The sequence below is a fragment of the Parasteatoda tepidariorum genome, chromosome 10, assembly GCF_043381705.1.
Source record: "Parasteatoda tepidariorum isolate YZ-2023 chromosome 10, CAS_Ptep_4.0, whole genome shotgun sequence".
Lineage (NCBI taxonomy): Eukaryota > Metazoa > Arthropoda > Arachnida > Araneae > Theridiidae > Parasteatoda > Parasteatoda tepidariorum.
Genome location: NC_092213.1, coordinates 1112925 through 1140007, shown reverse-complemented (window position 1 = coordinate 1140007; position 27083 = coordinate 1112925). Strand labels below are relative to the sequence as shown.

Below are 27083 nucleotides of genomic sequence, written 5' to 3'. Positions count from 1 at the left end.
GTGTTTTACAAATCAAAAATCAAGTTTAATTTGTTATCAAGCCATTGTCCCTGCCTTGTTCGCCAAGAACGAAATATTCTAAAGTGAATTTGTTTATTTTATTTTTTACTGGTTTTTATTTACTGGGAGTAAAATATCTAAATATCTAAAATGCAAATTATTCTTAACGCCAATTTGTCATATTCATACGGTAACGCTTTTCTTTATAAGAGCAATGACATTGTTTTAAATATTATAATTAAAGAGTAATTATATAAAAACATTATATTAAAAGAGTAATGACTTTTCCTAAGGCTGTCAAAATACACAAAACTCATGGAAGACTGTTAAGAATTTCTTTTTCTTTTTTTTTTTTGAATGGATACGTTATTGATTAATAAAACTATAACACTTTTATTCAAAAGAAACATTTTTATTCGAATAAAAATAACATTTGTTTTTCAATAAATTATTTCCAATTTTCTTCTAGTTGAAGAAAATTTCACAATCAACAATAACATTAAAATATATTTATTAAAAACGCATTTTAATTAACAGAAACTATAAGGAACAAGTTGTTAAAAATATGCAATTCAGAGCAGGAAAGCATAGAATGATAAACGAAATGTAATCTAGGAAATCAGTTTATACTACAATAAAAAATAATAAAAAATTTTAATCCGTCATAAAATAGATTCTAATGAAAAAAAATCACAGTGTGTGAAAAAAAATCATTTAATCACTTTATTGATTGTTTTTATTGAAGAATTAAGTAGAATTACTTTTGAAGTAGAAAGTAAAAATTCAATTTGCGAATAGGATACTTATTATAACCCGGTTGCTTCGATAGATATTTGGCACTAAAATTTAAAAATAGAATCAACCAGAAGCTTAATTTATTATATATGAACTGCAATTTTTCAATTATTTTTAGAAAATCGATGAAGGATTTTTCATAAATTGATTTGAACAATTCAAAAAGTGTCACGAAGAGCAACAAAAGAGAGCTTTCTACTAATATGAAAACATAATTAGAAATTAAAAAATGTAGACTGATTATTTATATGAACAAGGTCGGTTAAACTGAACAGAGTTTTTATTTATAAAAGTTTGATTTCAGTTTAAGAAATCTGAAGTGAATAGAAAGGCTTATTTAATATGCAAGGTTTATAAATTCAAAATGGGTTGAATGAAAAAATTATAGTTATCTTTTTATGTTTGGTTTTCAATGTTCTCAAATATTTATGTTATTAGTAATTAACGAAGGATTTCATTTACAGAATTTCAGCAGAAATGATTCAAAAATTCTAATAAACATATATTGAGAAAGATATTAAATGAAATATAAGTTTAATTTTAAAATAATAAGAGTACATTCGAAAACGGAATAAAATAAGTTACGCTAATTGGGCAATAGATGATATATTCTCTGAGGTATAAGAAGACTGATTATAATAAGCCTAGAAATATCAGGTTGATTACAGGAGGAAGGCGGATTGCAAAAGTCAATGTTATCTATGGTGAGCGAGGAGTCGGATTTTTTAATTAGCTTGCGAAAAGCTTAAGGGATCGAACCTACAACTGAGGAGATCCAGGTTCGAATCCCAGCGGTTCATACGAACTCCGCTCCCGTCATGCACCGACCACAGTGCTGATGTAAAATATCTTCAGTGATAGACGGATCATGGGTTAGAATCCCCTTGCTGACAGGCTAACTGTGGGAGGTTTTAGTGTTTTTCCATTCCATGTAACGCAAATGTGCTTTAGTTCCATCAAAAAGTCCTCGATGAAGGCCATTGCTTGATACAGGAGTTCCCTTGTCTTCTGGGTTGGGGTCAAATTTTTTACATTACAAAGTTTAACATTGGTAACTCCGCATTGGATCAGTAGTTCAATACAGGTTATAAAATAAAATAACATAGATACCCACTTTAATAGTAAAGTGGAAAAGGAATTTTAATTTTGTATCTATTTATCAAAATGTACAGCTCAAAATTAAAATATAAAAATCGGAAGACTTCACTACAGGTCTTTAACAATTCTATTAATTCGAATTTACAGGTGAAAATTGGAATACAAAAATCGCAATACATACTTATTTAACAAATCTATTCAAATTACAACTAAAACTATTTTCCTAAGCTAATATAATTTTCATAACTTTCCCAAAATTTAAATGTTAAATTTAGTTTTGTAATTGTTAAATATTGAAAAGAAAATATTATTAACAGTTGCGAAATGGTAGTAATGCATTAACCAATAAGCTCCAGAATAAGCAATAAAATAAAAACCAAGATTTCTTAAACTCTTTCACATTTGAAAATGCTTGAAAAATCAGTTTGAAATAAGACTATAATAAATAAAAAAATTATCTAGAATGTTTCACTAGTAATTCTTATTCCACATCATATTAAATATTTAAAATTGCCTATCATAATAAAGTATAAAATATGTATTAAAGAATTCAGCTACTACTTTTCAGTTGTTTCAGTAACTACTTTTATTTTCAAGAATTCTCCACAAAGAAATTATTCAAAATTCCATTTTGATACTTTAAATGAGTTATTCTATGTATTGAGCAAAATGACTAGATATTTCTATATACCACACAACGAAGGTTATGTTGTTTTCATTGAAAAAAGATAATAATAATAAGTAAAAAACTGATTCCTCCAAAACTGTTCAACTGATCCCTTTTAAATTTTTGGCCTACGTATTAAAATGACTTAATTTAACACATACCCATCTACTATTATTTTCACTGTCATTTACAGAATTCTGGAATTATTCGATAATCAATTATTTACTGTTATAACCAATTATTTTTTATAATACAATTACAACCGGCAACTAGCTTCGTTATTCGGTTGCTGTTGATTGATTATGAAATAACGAAAATTCGGATGAATGAGAGTTACATTTAAAACTTGTTTTATATTTTATAAATCAAGACTATTTAGATCATTATTAAATTAAATAATAAATAATAATAGGAAAAAATATCTTTAACAATAAATTGTCTAATGCAATTAAGTTTTAGAATTGTGCAAGTATGCACTTAACTTCTTTTAAAAATTTTAAGCATGCATTTGGATTAAACAACCTTGGAATTTGCTCTGCATTGTTGGACAAAGTTAAAAATTGATTCTGAACAAACGGCTGTGTTGTATAGGCTTTTAAAGTAAATATTTAGTACAGTTTTGTAATAAAATTTGTTTGAATTTTATCGCTCAAAATGCCATCAAAATACTGTTTTGGATGCAATATGAACAATTAGATGACAATTTAAGAAATAAATTAATTGATGAACAACAATGATAAAAACATAAACTTGTGCTTTTTTACAAAAAATGATAATAGTTATCGTATTCCATAAAATTTCAATTCTAACATAACATGAAAATCCCAATTATTTTTTAAATATCTAAATTTGTGGGTTCCTTGCATCCAGATTATGATTTAAAAACTAACATTACACCAGGGACTTTTTTTTCTTCCAATTTTTCTCTTAACTAAACACTCGGTAACCTTGTATAGCTTTCTTTAATTGCATAATTTTATATACACTGTAAAAAACTCCAGATCAAATTACGGTAAAATAAATAAATAAATAAATAAATTGGCACCCTGGGTGCAGCTTCCGTAAAATCCACATTTTCTGTCAAATTTTATATCGTAATTTTTACAGTATTATTTATTTCATTACTGTGATTCAGTGATTTAACAGTAAAGACTACTGAAAAAATTACGATATATCAGATTTTTTTTGTTTTACGGAAAAAGGCAGCCTGAGTGCCGGTACTTTTTACCGTATTTTGATTCCTTATTTTTAACAATGTGGATGCTTATTCATCTTGGATTAATACAAATCTTTTCAGAGATTGCATTTTTTCATACAGTTTTTGCATGAAATTGATTAACCTTCATCCACTATTATATGAATATCACTGAAAATTGACTGTCTTTTTGCAAAAAATAAACGAACTGTGCAGAAAAAGAATAATCCAGTAAAATTTCAAGAAGGATGGTAAAATTTTTAAAACATATTTACAAAAAAATACTCCAATTTTGACAATAAATTTTTTTCCAGATTCTGAAAATTAGGTTAATTGACTAGATGGATGAGAAAAAGGTATAACATAAAGGAAAGACAATTAAGCTTAGTAATATTCATTTAATGTATTCACAAAGTTGCAAAAACATTCTATTTAGAGGTATGTTGATAAATTCTTATCGTTTAAAACTAACTTCCGAATATTAAGCCTTGCCTTAATTCTTTATCTTCCCCTCATTTGTTTATCACACTCCATAGTTGGGCTGATAATTGAAGTTTTACAGTGTGTTTTATTTAGTAAAGATGTTAATTTTCAGCGATATTATCTGATTTGCAAAGTAACATTTGTATACTACTAAAATTTCCTTTTGTAAAAATGGGGTATCGTCACCAATAGCTCATTAGTGTAGCTTTGATGGGATGATAACTACTAAAACCAACCAAAAAATAGGGTATAATTTCAATTTAAAAAAAGCAAAAGCTACTAATACAATACTAGTAATAGTAAATGATTTGAAGTCAAACATCGAATGAAAAAACTCCCCAATATCAAATATAATACATAATGCATTTTTTTTCTTCTCATAGACTACTATAACTAAACAAATAATATATATATATCAGAACGGTTGAAATTTTTTCAATAAAATAAAAATCTGATGAAAAGAAATACTGTTTAACTCTGCAGATATTTTTAAACTTATTAATTAATTATAATTTAATGAATGCTGATCCACACAGTCTGAATAATCTTTGAACAGGTTGTTAATTAAATTTTATATATTATCTCTACATGCAATACTTGATCAATAATGAAGTGAATAAAAAATTTTAATAGCGACATTAACCAACTGATGTTCGCATTCTTTCAAAAACTTTTCTAAATGATACTTTTATGTTATAAATTAAAAGGTCTAAAAAATTTTCCAACAAATGTTCCGATAACATATAATACTGATCGCTTCAGTTTTTTTGTTTTTTTTTGTTTAAAATACAAAATACAAATCATTCAATTTTATGCGGAATCATAATCATTCCTCAACAAAAATATAGAGTATTAAATTCCAATATATAAAATATTTAGAGCACTCGATTAGCACTCATTTTTTTTTTTCGTTTCTGAATAAATAAAAAAAATCCAAACGTTGCAACAACAACAAAAGAATGAATTGTCCATAAATATGTTTCCCAGAGAGAGAGAGCGTTGGGTGTCGTCCTAGCTGCCATTATGACAGGCAGCCAAAGTGTCTGTGGTGAGTGACAGCGTGGTCAGGACACTCCTGCGGTTGGGATTGACTCCTAAATTTTCCCAATTAATCCAGGATAATCGAGCAGTCAAATCTAGAGAAAACAAAATAACAATCAGCATACAGCAATTCAGTCGTCAAAAACTAAATAATAATTAGCATGCAGTCAAAAACGAAATTGCAATTTTACAAAGTATCGCATTATTCGATTCATTAAGTATTATTCGATCGTCTAAAATAGAGACTCCCAAATTTTTTTTCGGCTGTGAAATCCTAAACGATCAATCCTCTTTCCGCGGAATCCCGAGACTTATTATATTCATATTAAAAATTTGGAATATTATTTTTAAACATATTCAAAATTTGGAATATTGGCGAAATTTTTGTATTATCTATATTAGTTTTAAAATTGGATTTTATGTCAGTCAGTTGAATTCCCAGGTCTGGAGCTGCTTCTAATCTAATTCTTAATGCGATTTTAATACATACACGAATTAAAAATACGGTTTCCTTTAAAATAAGAACGAAAAAGAAAGAAAATAAACGTTGAAAATCTGAGAAATACACTTCTTCATCGTTGAATTTGGTTATTTTTATTCGATGCAAAATACTAATGAAATTTTTCATAAATGCGTATCCTTTTCAGGATTTATACATTATATTGTTATTGGAAAAAGCTTTGTTTTGAAATTTCTCAGTATTTTAATGAAATGTATTTCATAAAAGTAACGAAAATATTAAATAAATATTTGATTAGTATATGGATATAAATTTAATGACAGGTTTTGAAAATTATTGCTGATGACAAAATATTCTTAGCTTTTAGAACCACTGTGACCCTCCCCTGGAACCTTATATTTCCGCCATTTCGGAACCCCTGGTCTGAAACGAAATATGTAATAATCAGCAATTATTCGATAGTCAAAAGTTTATTTATTTTAATTGTGTTGGAGAGAGGTACTAAAAGGAAAGGATTCAAATTTCGACACCTTTTCTCCCCACATTTCTTGCCAACTGTTGAGGATTTATAATACCAGATGGCGCTGAGCGCAAACAATTTTTTATTATTTTTTCTTCACTTCTTAAGTTTCAGTTTGGATTCAACCCACTGAACCACAATGGAATAAAAGAATTTGAATCATTACAATTTGTGTAATTATTGTTGAATTCGAGTTATGGTGCTACACCGGCCGAAAAATTGGCCACCTGCATGAAATGTAAGTTAACATTTGTTTTGTTTTGGTCTCCCTTAAGTCGGTCTTTTATTTTGATATTTTATTGTATTAATTGTATTGTATTTATTATAGTAACGTGCGAGCTGTTTATAATGGATGATTTTGAAAAATTAAAGTCCAAAAGAGCTGTAATCAGACAGCTGATTACAAAATTAATAAATAAAATTGACAAATTGTTATTAGAAATACTTCCTGATGATACTTTGTATGATTATCTAAATCAGTTAAATGAAAAAAACGAAGCTTTAAAGGCTCTTGATTTGAAAATTGAAAAATATTTTGAAAACAGCGAGGAATTTGAAAGTGAAATTATACAAAGTCAAGAGTATCAAGATCGAGTAGTGGCTTATAAAAGCAAAATCGAAAGATATTTACTAAAATGCCAGACTACAGGACAGGAAGTAACGGTTAATAGTGGTAACAATAATTTACAAAAAAAAAATAACTTATGGAAATATCTCGCACGTTGCTAACGTTAAATTACCTAAATCGGAGATAAACAAATTTTTTGGTGATGCCTGTGAGTGGCACAGTGTTGGAATAGCTATAACATAGCCATACATAGTAATGAGAGTCTTAAAAAAATTGATAAATTTAATTATCTTAATATGTATTTAGGGGGAGTTTTGCTTTGAGTGCAATTTCTGGATTCTCATTAACTGAAAGTAATTATGATTCTTCAATTAAGTTGCTAACCGAAAGATTTGGTAGGCAAGATTTAATTATTAGTAGTCATATGAATAAACTTTTATCAATTAATTCTGTAAGAAATTCATATGATATTAAAGCTCTACGGAAAGTTCTATGACGAATGTGAAATCCACATTCGCAGTTAGCAATCAATGAATGTTACAAAAGGTAGTTATGGTAATTTACTCTGTCCTGTTATTTTACAAAAGCTACCAGAGGATTTAAATTTAGATTATAATAAAAATAGAAAATCAAGTGTAGATTTTGACATTGATGAACTAATTTCATTTATTAGAAAAGAGGTAGAATGTAGAGAAGCTTCACATGTGTTGTCTAATAGTTCTAAAAAACAAAGTGTTCATTTTGAAACACAGCAACGGTCGGAGAGCCATAGTAAACATAATTATAATCGAAAGTTCTCTTCTTCCTCAGCATTAGTTTCGGCATCTAACAACATATTTTGGTTGTTTTGTAATTCCAAAAATCACGAATCGAAAGATTGTTCTCTGACCATCGAAGAAAAAAAAAACAAATGCTAAAAGATCAATTTCGCTGTTTCCGGTGCTTAAAGAAATATCACACATCCAAAAAATGTTGGAATAAATGTATTTGCACATTATGTAAGAAACCGCATAGCGAATTAATTTGTGATAAATCAGCAATAAATAATGAGTCGAAAGAGAAAAACGATACTTTGGCATCCGTTACCGCTTCATGTGTTTCGAAACGAAAACAAAATGAAATGATCTATTTACAGACTTCTTTAGCGTATTTGATTTATGGTAATGTAAAGAAGTTGGTTAGAATTTTATTTGACTCTGGTAGCCATCGCAGTTTTTTGAAACGGGATATTTGTAATGAGTTGAACCTCAGGACCATTAAAACTGAACGGTTGCATGTTTTCGGTTTTGGAGAAAAAATTTCCAAGGGGTGTTCTTATGATTTAGTGAAAGTGAATCTTCAGAACAAAAACGATAAAAAATTAAATGTTTGCATTGAAGCATTTGTAGTAGAAAAAATAACGTGTGGGAAAATAGCCGCACCCCATGAGAAAATTAAACAATTAGCAAGGAAAAATAATATTTTTCTTTCGGATACCGGAGAAATTGCTGATATAGACATTTTGATCGGCGCCGATTTCCTACATGACGTAATCTTTGATACGTCTTTGAGGCTGGGAAAAGGGCTCGTTGCAACCGATAGTTTATTTGGTTTTGTGGTTCAAGGGAGATTCATGAATAATTGCCAATTAAGTAGGATTGTAAACAATACTATAATATCTGATGTTGATTATTCTTTGTTTTGGAACCTTGAAGGATTAGGAATAAATACTATGAACGAAGAAAATGTTGATAATAAAAGTGAATTGTTAAAAGGTTTTAATTCTGATTTGCATTTTGAAAATAATAGGTATAGTGTACGACTTCTCTGGAGACCAAATACAAAACATTTGTTAAATGATAACTTTGAGCTGGCTTCAGAGAGGTTTGACAAATTAAAGAGGAGATTTAAGAATGATAAATCCTTGTTTGAAGAATATAAAAAAGTTATAAAAACTTACGAAAATGAAGGGATAATTGAGAAAGTTAAAAACACTGATCCCCAAAATTATAAACAATGTTATTTACCTCATAGGGCGGTTATAAGAAACGATAAACTAACTAGCAAATTAAGGATTGTATTTGACGGTTCCGCGCATAAGAAAAATGAATTGTCTCTTAACGATTGTTTGTATATTGGGCCAAATTTATACCCAGATATATATGAACTTATGCTAGCGTTTCGGGAAAACAAGATTGCTTTTATAGGGGACGTTCAACAAGCTTTCTTACAAATAGGGATTAATGTAGAAGATCGAGATGTCACAAGATTTCTTTGGTCAGATGACCCCGATAATGATTCGTCTACAGTAATTTATAGATTTTGCCGCGTACTATTTGGTATCAACTGTAGCCCTTTTCTCTTAGCGGCTACTATTAAAGAGCATATTAAAAAGTTTGCAAAATCAAAGCCTCTTGCGTATGAATTACTAAATGAAAGGGTATATGTCGATGACGTCATAGGGGGAAGTGACAGTACAGATACAGCATTTCAAATAAGTTCTGATTGTGTTGAAATATTTCGGGATGCGGGCATGGTATTGAGAAAGTTTCAAACAAATGATAAAAAATTACGTGAATTATGGAAGAATGCAGGTATAGATGTTCAGAATGAAAAGGAATCGTTAGGTCAATCAGGCTTTCCATTTAAAGTTTTGGGAGTTTGTTGGGATCCTGAAAAAGATGTATTTTACTTTGAGTCCAAATATCTGTTAAAATTGATAGACACAGGGCAAATAACAAAACGATTTATTTTGAAAATCATTGGGCGTATTTTTGATCCAGTAGGATTTTTGGGACCCTTTACAATGCTTCTAAAATCTCTAGTTCAAAGCATTTGGAAAAGCGGATTGGAGTGGGATCAAGAGCTACCCTTAGATATGGAAAATCAGTGGCGCGAAATATGTAAACAATTCGGTGAACTTAATGATTTGAAAATACCGCGTTATTATTTTTTCGAAGCAGGTAACAAAGAAATTATAAGTTCACAGTTACATATCTTCTCTGACGCCAGCTTAAAGGGTTATGGTACAGTTGCCTATATCAGATCAGAAACTAGTGATGGGCATATTTCTACATGTTTTGTTTCAGCTAAAAGTAGAATTGCGCCCCTCAAAATGATTACATTACCACGACTTGAGCTACTAGGTGCCCTCCTCTCTGCTAGATTATTTCGAACTATTACTAGAGCCATAAAAATTCCGTGTGACAGTTTCTTTTGGTGCGATTCCTCTATTGTGTGTTGTTGGATAAAAACTCCTGCCATTCGTTTTAAACAATTTGTGCGTAACCGATTGGAAGAAATTCAAGAGATTACTCAACCTAAGGACTGGTTCCACTGCCCCGGAATTGACAATCCTGCCGATCTTATTAGTAGAGGTGCTTCCATGAGTATATTGAAGAATTCCGACATTTGGTGGAAGGGGCCACCTTGGTTGTCCCTTCCGACCGAAATGTGGCCAGAATTGAAACTCTTCAAAGAAAATGATGAACAAATTGAGTATCGTAAAAATGAAATCACCGTTATGAAATGTGTAGATGGTGAAGAACTTGAGTTGATAAATATCGCTAACTTTAGCAACCTCGAAAAAGTTGTTAGAATCATAGCGTGGGTAGTGCGATATTTGAACTGTTTAAAGAAAGTTAAGCCGAATATGGACACTTTGACTGCAGAAGAGCTCCGAAATTCTGAAGATATACTAGTAAAGCTTACTCAAGCAAAATTCTTTGAAAGTGAGATACGAGCTCTCCAATCTAGTTTGCCTATTCCAGCTTCTTCTACTATTTTCAATTTAGCTCCTTATCTTGATGAAAAAGGTATCCTGAGAATCACAGGAAGATTGGACGAAGGAGATTATTCTTTTGATGAGAAAAAGCCTATAATCATACCAAGACAGTCTAAATTTGCAGAGTTGCTTGTCAAGCGAGAACACGAAAATGTATTTCATTCTGGAGTAGAGAGCACTCTAGTACAAATTCGGAGAAGATTTTGGGTGCCTAAAGGAAGACAATTAGTAAAAAAGGTTGTCTCGAAATGTTTGATTTGTCGCAGATACACAGCCAAGCCTTCTACCCAAATGACTGGACAGCTTCCAAAAGATCGAATTAGTGAAACTCCTGCTTTTACCGTATGCGGAATTGATTTTGCCGGACCAATCTACATCAAGGGTGAAAATGGAATAAAGAAATCATATATAGCCTTGTTCACATGCGCAGTCACGAGAGCAATACATCTTGAATTAGTCTCAGACATGTCTACTTCAACTTTTCTGCTCGCATTCAGAAGATTTCTCTCTAGAAGAGGTGGTTGTCATACAATCTACTCCGACAACGCCAAGACTTTTAAATGTACTGATAAAGAGCTTCAGAGATTATTTGATATTTTGGAAAATTCCGAATTCAAAAACTTTCTTGCTGCTAAAAGAATATCCTGGAAATTCATCGTCCAACTTGCCCCTTGGTGGGGAGGATTTTATGAAAGATTGGTAAAAAGTGTCAAAGAGCCTCTAAAGAAAATACTTCGAAAAGCTCTCTTAAATTTTGAAGAGATGACCACTATATTGACTGAAATCGAAACCATCGTTAATCTTCGACCCTTGTCCTACGTCACTAACGAAATTGGTGAACCGGAAATTCTTACCCCATCACAATTTTTAACCCCTGGTAAAGAAAAGGCAGAGTATCCAGCCCATTTCATAGAAACCATCCATAGAGAATCCACCAAAAAGATTCTTATAAAAAGAAAAGAATACCAAGCTACATTATTGGCTAATTTATGGAAGCGCTGGAAGGAGCGCTATTTGTTTAATTTGAGATCTGCACACAACTTTACTTCTCCTAACCTAACAAAATGTTTGAAAGTGGGAGATGTGGTTTTGATGGAGGGCACCACAAAATCAAAACTATTATGGGACATAGGTATTATAACAAAAGTATTTCAAGGGCGTGATGGACTTGTAAGATCTTGCCTTATTCGCAAATCCAAAGGCGAATATAAACGCCCGGTACAACTTATTTATCCTTTAGAACTCAATGACTAAAACTTTAATAGTTTATGTTTTTTTAAAATTTTCTTTCAAGTGAATATTTGCATCTCATTTCAAATTTATTTGCATTTAAATGTTATTTTTTTAATATTTTATGTTATTTTTGTCTAATTTTTATGTTTAAAATTTTAGTGAACTCAGAGGAGTTCAAGTGGGGAGTGTTGAGGATTTATAATACCAGATGGCGCTGAGCGCAAACAATTTTTTTATTATTTTTTCTTTACTTCTTAAGTTTCAGTTTGGATTCAACCCACTGAACCACAATGGAATAAAAGAATTTGAATCATTACAATTAGTGTAATTATTGTTGAATTCGAGTTATCAACTGTACTTCGACATAAAAGACGTATGTCCAAAATATTCACTGCCCTACAAAATTACAATTTCACTGCAAAAAATATATGTTAATAATTTCTCCGAATATTTATCGGTTTGAAGCCGTTTTGTTCTCAAAACGGGTCTTTTTCCATTTTTAACCCTTAACTCAAACAGATTAAAACCGTCAATTGAAATTCTAGTTTTTGTTATGTAGTTTTTGCGTTCCGTAACTTTTACATTTTCTCCAATCATTTTACGAATATTTTTTATACTTGATCTTACTTTTTAGCAATTTACTTTATAGTTTTGAACATCGTATTATATAAAACTGCAATTCGACTTTATTTTCAAATGGATACATATGTGACAATGGATACAATTGGGAATCGCAATTTTCAAATTGATACAATTATTTTCAAATTGATATTGTGATCGGGAGAATTTCGCTACAATTCTCCCTATCACAATTTCTTCATAATAAATCGTTGGAGTAGCAGTGCCTCGGACGACAGAGCCTTTCAATGAAGTGAACCAGGTTCGAATCCCAACGATGACTGGTTAATACAAATTCAGCCGACTTAAGATATTCACATCTAGTGACTTACTTCGTAACTTTCAGAGTTAAAACTTGTTCCCATATCATAAAAGTCTGTTAAGGTAACAGATTTATTTTTATTGGAAAATATCGTTTTGTTGCAGTAAAAATCCAGTCTGATTACAGATTTTCTTCGCAATTTTTAACGTAAAAAACTTAATCTTGTATGGCAAAAAAAAATCGCTGAGGCTACGGATTTACTTCGTAAATTTTACGGTTTCGCACAACCAACCCAGCTGCCGGTTTAAAATCGTAAATCTTAAGTTTTTTTTTTTTTTTTAAGTTTTTTTTACAGTGTGTAATTATTGGTTCATAGGTTTTCTTCTGCTCTTCATCTATCGACCTTAACTATTTTTTATATTTTATTTTATAACCGTTGTTGAACAGCATACCCAATTCTATGGGTTTACGACTACTAATGTTCAACTCCGTAGCCTTATCATTTTGAACCCAATCCAGAAGACAAGGGAACTCCTGGATCGAGTATTGGGAGAAATTTGCCTTCGTGGAGGACTTTTTGATAGAGCTAACCCACATTTGCGTTGCATGGAGAGGAAGACCACGAGAAACTCCCAAGGTTAGTCTGACGGCAAGGGGACACTAACCCATGATCCGTCTACCACTGAGGATATTTCACGTCGGCACTGTGATTGGTGCAAGCCGGATGCGGAATTCGATTCGACCCGGTTCGCAGCATTGGAAGACGAACGCTCTATCCCCTGAGCCATATCGGCCTAAAAAAATTATTTATTTAATGGTCCCATTCTTTCCAATCCTCAACATTTCCAGCAAGAACTTTGTTAACTACGGCCTGGATAAATGGGTTATTCTTCTTTCGTCTTTGGTTGCTGCACCACCTTTGTAGATAATCTGCTGTTCTGTTTTTGGTGTCCAAGGCTGGAGAGCTTATTAAAGTATTTAGTTAGGAGGTAATTTCTTCTGAGACCTAAAGGCTGTAGGTCGGCCTCAAACAAGACAATGTCATTTGGGCAACTGTTTCTGAGTCCAGTGATGATGCGAGCAGCAGAAAGCCGGACTCGCTCAAGACGTTGAAGGTTTGAAGCAGATGCACAACTATAGACTGGTGCTCCATATTCCAGGATTGGCCTGATGAGAGCAAGATATGTGGCTCTTAAGGTGGTAACGTGAGCGCCCCAATCTCGCCCAGCAATATACTTTAAGATTTTAAGTCTCTTCCTACTTTTCAACACTAAGTTGTTGATATGCTTATTGTTGGTGAGTTCAGGATCTAGAATGAAGCCCAAGTAACTGGGGTGTTTTTCAACAAATAGAGTTTGGACATACAGAAGGATATAGGGTTGAAATCTGTAGAGTCGTTTGTTAGTAGTGAAGAAACTAACAGAAGATTTTGAATGATTAAAGGTCAATTTGTTACACTTTGCAAACTCTTGAATTTCCATTAAAGTTAGATTAAGGTTATTTTCGATATTGCTGACATCTGAATCAGAGCACCATAAGACAATGTCGTCAGCGAATAGTCCTACTTTACATCGCTTAGAAATGACCCTCTCAGTGCCGTCCAGAAACAAAGAAAACAAAGTTGGACTCGGGACGGATCCTTGGGGAAGTCCTTGCTGCTGTGTAAAGGTGTCAGATAAAACATTGTTGAACTTAGCGTTAAAAAGTCTGTATTTCAAGAAATCATTAATCCACGGCAAGGCAAATCCATCAATTTTGAAGAAAGTAAAGAGTTTGACAATAAGTTTTTATTTCCGAACTCTGTCAAATGCCTGAGTCAAGTCCAAAAAGGCAGCTGCAGTATGTTTAGTGGGCAGGTGATTGTGGGCATCACGTATTTGCTGTCCAAAGAATAGTACTTGATCAGTAGTACTGTGTCCTGTCCTAAAGCCGTATTGTTCCTTCGGAAGTAAGTTATGACTATCAAGAAAAAAGATGAGTCAATTTAAAATCATCCTTTCCATAATCTTGCAAGCAGTGCTGGTGAGTGCGATTGGCCTATAACTATCGGGAGAGCTGGCTTCTTTGTTGAGTTTTCTGATCGGAATGATGATTGCTCTTTTCCACTCATTGGGAAGGCGACCTAGACGACAGGATTGATTTATGATGTCTAGGAATCTACTCAAAAACTTCTTACCCAGATGTTTTAGCATTTGCCCATGGATGCCGTCCGGTCCCGGGGACTTATTAAGATTTGCTTCATTCATTGCACACACCAATTCGTGCAAATTAAAGTTACTTGTGAAGATTGTGTTTCTTGTTGAAGAGGTGCGACAGCCATGTAAAACGTTTTTGGCCTTATTTTTTACCTTTGAATCCTCCTTGGAAAAATTCAAGGTGCTTGCATCCTGATAAAATAAACCTAATAGGTTAGCAGCCGATTTGTCGTCTTGTGCAAGATTACCATTTTCGTCAACAATGTTGTTACATTTTTCGCGTTGCTGTTGTTCCTTATTGAGGTTCTTAACAATTTTCGAAAGTTTAGTGTCGGGTGATCTTGAGTCGAGCTTGGAGCAAAGTTCTAACCATTTCAATCTATTGTTTTCAGCGTAAGATCTTCTGATGTCTGCATTGACCCTGTTTAGCTCAATTCTAGAATGAACATTAGTAGAGTTGGTTAGCTCTGTGATCAGTTGATTCCTCTTGTCCAACAGCGGCTTTAACTGAGTGGAATTATGATTGAAAAATGGAATATAATTCTTCACGTTACCTCTTGGAATTGTCCTACGAGCTGTCTGTAATATGGCATATTTGAAAGATTTCCAACTGCAATTTATATCCTCTTCAAGTGGTGTGGTTATTTCATTATCTAACTTTGTAGTGAAACTGCTCCAATCAGCTTTTTTGAAATTCCAATACCTTCTGCTTGTTTTTTGTAGTCATTGACGCTTGCAGAATTTAATCAGAATAGGTAGGGAGTCGCTAGCAATGTTCTCCAACACTGACCATTTGCAGCAGGAGAAATATCAGGAGTAACTAAGGCGATATCAAGTGCCTCGGAAGACTTTTAACTGTAAGAGAAGTGCGTTGCGGCGCCATCATTGAGTAAAGTAAAGCCGTTATCAACCAGTAAGTTTAGGAAGTCATTACCTCTCTGATTTTGATCTGAGCAACCCCAAATTGGGTGCTTTGCGCTAAGGTCCCCAATAGAAATAGTGTTATCAACAAAGCCATCGCAAAAATTAGTTGGAATCTCTTTGCTATTTGGTAGATGATGAAGATTGATAATGTTAAGCAACTTACCTCTCCAAGCCACCTGGATTCCCCGTGTCTCAAGGTCAGAATTTGATCCCAATGAGCTATTGATGTCTAAGCTCCTATAGATAATGTCTCTGATGAGAAACGTAAGGGAGCCTCCATTACCTTGTCTATCACAACGGGAGATGTTATATCCCTTTACTTTAAGTGACACATTGTTATTTAATTTGGTTTCTTGGAGGGCAACAATCTGTACCCCATGGGTGTTTTCAAGTTCCAACACCTGATCTAGTTTGACTCTTGAGGCTGCGGTTGAGATCCCATTGATGTTACATTGAAGGATTTTCAGAGTTCCATTAGAAGTACTTGAGGAAGGTAGTATATTTTTCGAGCGTGGTCCGCTTCCAAAGCCACGATCCAAACGCGATCCTTTTTATCCTGCGCGGCGATCTAGGCAGTATGAGAGTTAGAACAAGACATGAAATTCATGGTTGGGGAAATAATGCAGCTTCTGAAGTCCTATGACTGGAGCACCATGCTGGTAGAAGTCTGACTTGGCTCCTTCGCCTGTTGACTTTAGCTGAGTGTAATGGAACGGCCTTCTCGCCATGGGTGACCCTTCCAGGAGTAAAACTCCAGACGTACATCGCCAGTACCTCTCAGTGTCACCCCCTCGCCATGATGAGGCTTTAGGTACTAATTGACGAAAGTGGAGTAAATGCTTCGATTTCATCCATGTTACGGTCGTTATTAAATTATAAATATTTATCACTAAATTATAAATACTTTGGTCACGATTGTTCGAAACGTTTTCTTTTTATAGATAAATTTGAGCATTTATTGACGAGAACGATTCGATTGTGATCGCATTCGAGTTTTAGTCATTTTGGAAACTTTAATATTTTTATGTGGAAAAATTTAAGCTCCAATTGACACTGAAAAGAGGATTAAATTTTTGGTCGTTATTTTATTTGAGCTCTCATTGAAGAGATTGATTTCAAAGTTTTAATTCTTTTGTTTCTAATTTTTCAAAGTTTCTTGATATCAGGTATCTTCAACTATTTCAGATTTTCCAGAGTAAACGTTTATCCTAGTGGTTATGCATTCATAACTTAGCTAATAAGACTTTTTTTTAAAATAATTTTTACCACTACACTGTCAAAATTTTCAGTGTTACTGCACACCAAAAATGGAAGCAACTACTTTACACCAAAAGAGTAAAACACCGCAGATAATTCTTTGGTGTAATGAAACACCAGGAATGTCCCTTTTCCTAATGGTGTAAACAAATTCGGTGTTCAGCAACAATAAAATTCATAATAACAATAAGATATAAACCTATAATAATATAAGAGTCAGTAAAATATTTTGCACCATACAACTTAAAGTAAATGAAGGATGCAATAACAGACTAATTTTTAAAATTAATTTAGTTGTAACAGGGGATAGAATTAAACCGATATTTTAAAGCCCAAATATAATTGTCCTTGTTACACAACAAAAAACATACACCCATTTCGTAACAGCGAACTTCTGTTTTGTATATGTATTTCAGCGTGCAAAATTTCGTACTCGATTGTAAACAATCTACAAACAATAGCAAAAGTATGCTGAAATGAGTGTTCCTTGAAGCAACAAAAAAAAATCTAAATGGAGCATACGCTCATGAGTTTGGTGTAAGCATTAGCAATTATTCGTGTTTAGATTTCATTACACTCTTTAAAGTGCATATGTACGCCCGATAACTTAAAGTGTTATCGGGAGTTAACTTAAAGTGTTCCTTCACATTTTTTGGGTTGGTCAACACCAAATTCGCAGAGACATTACTTCACAGTTTCTACAGTCTACGTATAAATAATTTAAACAGGTTGTCAAATTTTCGTGTTCATAAGTTCCATTAAAAGTTTTTAAAAACGGTTATTATGGGTACTTACTGATGAAAATTATTCATCTGGGATCTCATCAGAGAATTATTTTAAGAACCCTAAAAATGACAAACGTTTAATGAACATTTTTGTTTTTGTAATTACGCTGGCGCCAAGTCATTTTTAGTAAAGTTTTATTATCAAACTGACGAAATATGAGTAAACATTACTTTAACAATTAATATTACACATAATAGTCAGTTTTTTGAAAGAATAATGGTGATTATTTTTAGTTTTAGTAACTAATATTCTAAATTTGTGCGTTATTATGAATATTTGCTTGCAGGAATTTTTTATGTTATTCTGAAATATTTTCCATCACTCCACATTAAATTATTCTTCTAGAATATTCAGCTTATTTCGTATTCATTATTACAAACTAAAAGCAGAGAAGTTCCTTAAAAAAATCGAATTAAAAAAGTACAAACAGAATCTCATGTATTTCAGAATTCCGTGTACAGAAAAATGTCATTTGAATTGAAGAATTTCTTAAGAATTTAGAGCACAATTTTATAAATACTATGCTGCTTGTTAACTTTTGAGAGAGCAAACTCAAAACTAAAACTAATCACATTAGATATAGAAATAAGAAGTTTTATAATTGCTAAATTACTAAACTTCTATACTATTGAAATTTAGAGAATTGGAGGTTAAAAAAAAAAAAAAATTGTGCGCATAAGCTCAAATTTTTTCATCCAACAGCGTTCGCGTGTTGAAAGCTCGTAAAAATGTGTTTTTTCCTCTTCACGGGTTTTATAAAGGAGAAACACTTTTACAGGATCATCCCTAAATTTTCTCGTATTTCTGCAATATTTCTTTTTTATTCATTTTAAAATAGCTAAATTATAAGTTAGTGCTTCAAAATTTTCAAAAAGTTCTTTTCAAAAACTATTCTTTTTATATTAGGTAGGTCTCGCCATTTCGAATTTTATGTTAAATATTTGATTCACGTTTTCATCATATATTCTTGAACATATTGACCTTTTGATGATAATGATCATGGGATAGAACTATGCCTTTCAGAAAAGATTGAAAATAAAAGCTTTATTATACTGTAAAAAATTTCAGAAATTGATTTTGACTCGACACTTCATTTAATAGGATGTTTTTCCGATCAATTGAGAAATATTTCTTTCATTTTCAAAAGTACGAAACTGAATCGCCTTGACACGACCTATTAAGTTTCAAAGGTTTCCGAAAGATTCAGAAACGTTTCTGCCATGCAACGCAGTTGTCTCATCAATCTAAAAACACTTCGGATTTTTTTTTTCCAGTGTAGAACTTGTTTATATTTAGAACTTCTACGCATTGGAATATCCAACACCAGTATATTTGTGAAAATCAAATTTGAATTTTCGTTAACTGAGTTGTTCGGTTGGTAGGGAAAAAAAAGAGGCAGTTTCTTATTATACTCACCGCTTGTGTTCCATTCTCCAGCATGTTCCCCTTTGAGTTCCCCTTTCAGGCACTTCTCAATGTGCGTGAGAGGATCATACTCAGAGACGAGGATCTCCCTGAGTAAAGCAATATAGGCTATAGCAAGGCGCAGTGTGTCGATCTTGGAGAGCCGCTTCTCAAAAGGGAAAGTGGGCACATGACAGCGCAACTCGTCGAAGGCGCTGTTGATACTGAGCATGCGCTTGCGTTCCCGAATGTTGGCCGCCTGACGCTGCACCTTGTACGGACTACTGGGAAAAACCCCTCCGCCGTACTCACCCGAACAGTAATCTCCACCACCTCCTCCTCCGTGCACTACAACAAAAGAAAACAGATATGATCATAAAAAAAAATAATTATTGTCAATTTATACTCAAAAATACTGAAAGATTTTTAAAAAATAATTAAAGAAAAAAGAAATGTAGAGTGCTGCACTCTGCTTCGGAAACCAGAAAATTTACTTTCAGTAAATTACAAAATTCGTCAACAGATGGCGACACTTGCTTAAAAAATTTATTAATCAATATTTTCAAAATAACCACCATTTGTAGCATTTTTGTCATTAACTTGCTTATTTTAATTTATAAAGTGACACTATGTACGTGTGAAAAGACTGCAGGAAAAATCTCTTATTTTCATGGTCTCGTACAAGTAATTCTGGAAATCTCTAAACTTAATATATAATTTGACTGCTATTGTTGAGATTTCTTTGCCAGCAGAAAATTGCTCTCGAATCTTCATTACAAAAGGTAAGCATATTAATTTTTACTCTTAATTACTGTCACACTCGCAACAGATAGTTACAATTACATCTCCAGGGAAAAATTTCCTTGAGTGTAAATTTAGATACTTTTTATTCAAAAATAATTTATTAAAATTTACAGAAACAAAAAAGTATTAAATATTTTACATAAAGTTATTAAGCGTTGAGGGTGTAACATGATCCTGTTGCGAGTGTGACATTTATTAATGGTTTTACCCAAAACAGGATTTTAAATTGAACACAAATGTAATTTATAAAAACTTTTATCAGATATATATAAAAATATTATGCTGAAAAATATGTAAATGACAACAGTAATTATACCCTTTAATTTATTTGTGCAAACCCAAAATAATCAAAATTTTTCTCATCAATCAAATCAAAAATAAATCAAAATTTTTCTCATGTCAGCATATGATACAGAGTACAATATTAACTCAGTTTGAATTGATAAGTTGTCTCTTCAGCAGGTAAATTTTTTCTGTAAAGGTCATATGATTAAGTGTAAAATGCACACCTTAGGTAGATAAATAAATAGCTCAACAACTATATAAATTACCTGAGGTTTAAAAATAATAACATAAAGTAGAACTTCGAAGTGTTAAATGAAACACATTAGGTTCTGGAATAAATACTTCCACAGGTGTAAAAAATATACTTCAGATTGATAAGTAATAACCTAAGGTTGAAAACGAAACACCTTAAAGAAGTAAATATCTCTCTTTCCACACATGTAAGATGAAACACCTCAGGTTTATATAATTATACCTCTGGAGGTATATTTAAAGTTAATTTTGAGGTATTCATTTCAACCTAACGACGTATTTAAATAACAACCTCATTTATACCTTTAAAAAATACCTCATTTATCCCATTAAGGGATTGCAAACAAATTTGATACATTTTAATTTTTGCATATTGTGGGACACTTTAACAGTGTATTTTTTCACATTTTGGCCATGAAACAAAATCCACTCGACTTTAATAAGATATTCATATGCGAAAAAAATGCCCAAAAGATTATTTGAATCGAATTTCTGACCTTTCTTAAAATACTACCAATTTAATTACATTTTTAAATAGACAATAGCTTTGTAAAGGCATAAAATCTGAAAATGCAATCTTTAAATATTATTTTATGTGTACCAAATGATGTCCAATATATTGGATGCTGGGTGGTAAGTGATTAATGTAATCAGAAAATAGAAGATCAATCTTAAAAAGTTTCCGACATAACTTTCTATGCTGAGAGCAAAAAATTAATATTTTTGTGCTAAATGACTAACATTCATGAACTGGAATTAAAACTGTTTTTGAACAAAATACCATTGAAATATTTTCGTATTTAATCCTGCAACATAAAACTTTATAATGCCTAAAACCAAATATTCCAGTTTTTTTTGTTATTATTAAAAAATGTGTATGAAAAGAATGACTGATTACTATATACCAAATTATCAAACAAGATTTTTGAAAGAAGTTATTACTGTCACTTTTGAAAAACTAGTTTCTTATTCAAAACACAGTATTTTATTACTTTCAAAATTTTCATGCTAAAGTTTATATTTTCGTGAAATTATCCTTATATATGTTACGGTTAAAGTAATAAATCCGGTTATTATTAATACTAACCCGTCAATATAATAATAACCTCTTCTTTTGATGAAAGTGAGAAATATCGCAAATTATTCACTTTATCCGGTTATTATTAATAACGACCCATGAAGTTTGGTCAGTTAAACAGTTTATATAGCATTGGGTGTGCCATTCTGTACAGTCCGCAAAAAAAAAAAGATATCACCCTAAATAACTTTCGTTCTAATGATCCGATTTTCACGAACTAAGTGTCAATCTTAATGGTTCCTGGGGGTGACCTCAAATATGCTAATTAATTAGTGCTAACTATTAATTAAGTTACGAAATCAGACACAAAAACGTACTTTCTCTGAATAAACATATATTTTTTTTTACATATTTGGAATCTAGACACTTGAATTAGGGGGGGTAGACAAAATTTTAAAACAATTGGGTCGTAAATTGGGTTGCAATAAAGGTTTATATATTTGGCGATAGTCCAGAAAACCGCCAAAAAAAGTCGCCTGCGCAAATAAATATTTTAAGATAACCCTTGACTGATTCAAAAGAGAAACGCTTAATTTTACTAGGTTGCTAGGCAACCAATTTCTGACTGTAAAAAAATTGAAATAATGTTTTGTGATTGCTCTGAGAGGTTTAATTAATAGTTAATAGAAAACACCTCGAAGTTTCTAGGCAATAGACAATTTTTAAGTTCATTTATGTCCAAAAAGCAAAAAAAATAAATAAATAAATAAAATAAAAAATTATTTTAATCTCTTTTGAAAAGAAAATTTGAATCGATTTATAAGTTTTCAGAATTTAAATACATGAACTTTTTATCTGATATTATTTAGATTATGCTATTTTTGCTATGTTTATTCGAGGATTTCATACTAAAATCAAATTAACATAACTTATAATAGCTATATACAAAATTTTAGGGATAATGATTTTTACAGCTTTAATCGAGTCTTCTAGGCATGAAAGTTTGAAGGAAAAAAAAGTGCATGAAAAATAAAATGTAGATTGTATAGTAATTCTAATGCACATTCACAAGGTTTTCTGTAATTTACGATTTCTTTTTTCTATAACTCAATGAATTGCTGAATGTTTAGTGGCATTTTAAAAACATTGAAATATGTTATGTTTAAGAATAAGATATTGAAATAATATGTTGCATATTGTATGATTCATTGTTTAAAAAATTGCTTCATTTTGCTAGATATTTACGTTACATGGTTTTCTTTGGATAAAGATGATTAGCAAATAGCATCCACATGTTTCGATACATTCTGAAACTTACGTTCGCAAATTCACCATAAAATGTCGCACAGCATATTCTTCAATTACGATAAGCTACATTTACCACCAAATACTGCTACTATGATTATTTTTGTTTTATTACATATATATATATATATATATATATATATATATATCTGATATGATACTCTCTTTTTAAACAGAGCTCGTAAGGCCCTTAAGATACTGAAATGGGGGCACGAAAACTTAAAAGATTTTTTTTTCCTAATGCCCGCCTGTGTTAACATCAGTCAATTCAGGCATCTACAGGGCGACAGATATCTGTGTGGCCTAAGGATTCCTAACGAGCATCAAACATTCTCAAAATTAAGTGTTCATTCACTGGAAAATTTAGTGTTTATTCAATTTAAGAACTGTTCCTTCACTTGGTTATCTTACTACTTATTATTTAAACCACCAAAAGCTTAAAACAATATTATGTAAGTTATCTAAATTTTTTTTACATAATTTGCATTTAATAACAAATATGTCGACATGCATTTAATAACAAATACGTCATTTAGCTAAAATTACAAATTTTGAAATTTTTATGATTTTTTTTTAAAGACAAGCTAAGCTTAAGTATTCCTTCACTGGTTAGTTTACCCTATAAGATTTTGAGAAATTTGCGATGTTGTGAGAGATGCTTAAAAATGTTGACTACGTATTTTTATTAATATTTATAAAATATATATTCAAGAAATTGATGAATATTTTATTCCAAATTTATTCATTCGTATGTATATTATTGAAATTTTATCAGTTATTGAGAAAAAAAAAAAAAAAAAATAAAAAATAATCACATTAAAGAAGCACAATCTGTTGTATAATCATATTCTATCAGAAGCATGCTTTTATAAAACTCCACATTCTCTGAATAAAATGTATTTTATTCAATAAAATGTTTTATTCAAATTTCTTTACTAAATTGCAAATAGAATTTTAGACGACTAAAGAAGAAACATCGTATTTTATAGCTTAAAAAAATAAAAATGAAAAGATAAGCAAACGATTATTAGCGAAAAAAATATGAATGAAATTTTATGCTAAGCGCGCGAAGTCAAGTTCCTCGCAAGTTTATCACATTTTAATATTAATCGCTCCATTTAATCATTTCTTCATTGTCGCCAAATTATTTTTTTAAAAATAATTAATTTTAATTTTTCTCAGCTTCTAATAAATAAAAACAGTTGAAACTTTAGATTTTTCAATTGAAAAATATGTAGATTAATATGGTATAAAAAAATTCATACCTTATAATTCAAAAATTTTTCATCCTTAATTTAATTAAATAATAAAAAATAATTAACAATTATTAAAAATTATTTTTTTCGTGAAATTATCTTTGGGTAAATGAGTTTTATGACTGGGTGAAATTTTCTTCGAATTGCTTTATTAGTTTTTAAAATATGACTAAAAACGTAAAAAGTGAAATTAACATTAAGGGGTACGAACTTTGGATCGCTCTCCTGACCAAACTATGGGGACCATATTTCCCAGATTGCGGCTACCCCCTATATTTTGAAGGTTAAGAATCCAAATATGTAAGAAAAAATATATGTTTATTCAGAGAAAGTACGTTTTTGTGTCTGATTTCGTAACTTAATTAATAGTTAGCACTAATTAATTAGCATATTTGAGGTCACCCCCAGGAACCATTAAGATTAACACTTAGTTCGTGAAAATCCGATCATTAGAACGAAAATTATTCAGGGTGATATCTTTTTTTTTTTGCCGACTGTACATGTGTTTCAGTTAAAGTGATAAATCCGGGTATTATTAACACTAACAGGTCAAAATTAATAATAACCGTTTCTTTTGGTCAAAGTGAGAAATAAAAAGGAGAGATTTCCGTATCGTGATCCGTGGCAGAATAATCGTTGAATCTTGGCAACTTCCGGACAAAAACTTCAACTTTAAAAAAAAAAAAATCACAGAAAGGGACCAACTCGAGGGATATAAGTCGAAGCTCTCCTCTGGCAAAGATCTACATATTTTTTTTCCAGTTTAAAATAAATTTGGAGCCTTGGTGATTGTAGTTGGCATGGCAGATCACGATACAGAAATATCTCCAATAAAAGTAGGAATCTCCAATATATATACTATATATATATATATATATATATACTTTGTCTCAGAAACTTTTCAATTGATTCAACATCCCTAATAACTTTTGATCTAATGATCGGGTCTTCACATACTAGGACTCCATCTTAATAGTTTAAAAAGATGATTTCATTAGTAGAGAGGATATTTCAAGTTACGAAATAAGATACAAAAACGTACTTATTCTTTGAATAATGCACCCTTCTTTTTTCCGACGGATTCGGATACGACAGATTCGGATTAAAATTAGTATTAACGGGTCCAAACTTTCGACTGCTCTCCTGACCAAACTATTGGGACCATAATTTCCAGATTGCACCTACCCCCCTATCCATTTATATTGATACATTCAATACAAGTGCATGACTTTTTGATTAGTTTTCTAACTCAACTAAATGAACTCAAGGGGTAGCTTGTTAAGAAGGGGTTATTATTACGTGAAGTGAGAGGGTTTGTGAATTGCTAAATTTTAGTAACAATGCTGACATAAGACGTTAAAATTCCCTTATTTAAAAAAAAATTTAGAAAGCAAAACATTTTTTTTTAAATTAATAAATAAAAATAATTACACGAATAAAAATTTAAAACTTGGAGTAAAAGTTGAATTGGAGGGGGGGGGGGAAGAAAAATTGCAATGGGTTCCATGAATTCGGGAGCTTTGAACACAAGACGTAAATAAAAATATATTTTTTTCAACATTTTCAGCAAAAACTATTTTATACGCAAAATTGCATTTTTTAAAATTTGAATTTAATCTTAAAATTAGATTGCAACAGTTAAAGTTAAAGCGAAAACCGGGTGGGGTTATGATTCTGTTACATAGGCATGAAAAGAGGCTTATGATTTGCTAATTTTTACTGACTACGAAGGGATTCCAAAATTGAGAAGATGAAAAAAAGGAAAGAAAAAGAAATATTACTACGCGATATTTGAGCAGCCCCTGTTGCTTTATTAAAATTGGTTGTTCAAAAATTTCAAAATCTTTTGTGTCCTTTTCAATATTTCAATAAAAGTGTATGCTCAAAACCTTTCATATCTTCATAGAAAGTTTTGAGGCAGTTTTGAAGTGGATAATGCGAGATAAAAACGTGCCGATCTCTGGACCTTTAATAACTGAGAAAGCAATGCAATTTGCAAAGGCATTGGGACACGATGAATTTCGAGGAAGTAGTGGCTGGCTTGATAAATTTAGGAGAAAACAGGGAATTACAGGAAAAGTTATATCAGGTGAAATGAATGACCCTCCACGCGCGAAGCTGCTGCCGGAATAAGACTGGTGGGCCAACGATGTCATAACATTCGTTTGAGTCATAATATTCGTTTGAGTTATATTTTTGTTCACTTAATTCTAAATGTTTGTTTCAATAATTTTTATAACATCAAGGAATTTTTTTTAAAACCGTAGGCCTAAGCTAATCAGAATCAAACTCCTGCAAAATTTTCTTACATTCAACTCCATCTCTTTATGAAGAAGCCCTATAGACTTTAAAATGCTGATTAGTATTAAACAGTTCTTTCACTTTATATAAATGCAAGTGTCTATTTTCAGAAGAAGGACATACCTGTTTCTGCAGTTGGAAAATCCGAAATCACATTAAAATAATGAAGAAAATAATCTCACCTGAGAGACAGGCAGAAGTGGAAGCATATTGGTGAATGGTCGCATAGTCACAGGTCGGTCTCTCCTCCCCTCCGCTGCTATGTCTTTCGTCGGGGGGGCTGGGCGAAGAGTCGTCGTAGTGACAGGGGGGCATCTCCCCCCTCGGATAATGCTGCAAAGATGCGTACAACTCCCCCTCAAAATCAGTCGGTGATGACCCTCCACGCGCGAAGCTGCTGCCGGAATAAGACTGGTGGGCCAACGATGTCATAACCTTTCTTTTATAATGGGGGGTCGCCCGCGCGAAATTATGAAAATGGCGCTTTTGCTGGACCCTCGAGGGTCCTTTCAAAGCAAGCTGACTCTCTAGTTCCTCTTACGTCCCACAGAATAGAGAAAAGAGCCTCCGGGGCCCTGTGCTTGACAGCAATT

General features: G+C 31.8%; 1 protein-coding gene across 1 annotated transcript; it reads right to left on the bottom strand.

Annotated features, from left to right (window-relative positions):
* Positions 1-391: 391 nt before the first annotated feature.
* On the bottom strand, positions 392-27083 carry LOC139426933 (twist-related protein-like). The gene is made up of 3 exons (XM_071187110.1): positions 26673-27083; positions 19282-19617; positions 392-5374 (listed from the first exon to the last, which is right to left on the bottom strand). The coding sequence occupies exons 1-3, from the start codon at positions 26920-26922 to the stop codon at positions 5250-5252; spliced, it is 711 nt and encodes a 236-aa protein (XP_071043211.1). The 5' UTR covers positions 26923-27083; the 3' UTR covers positions 392-5249.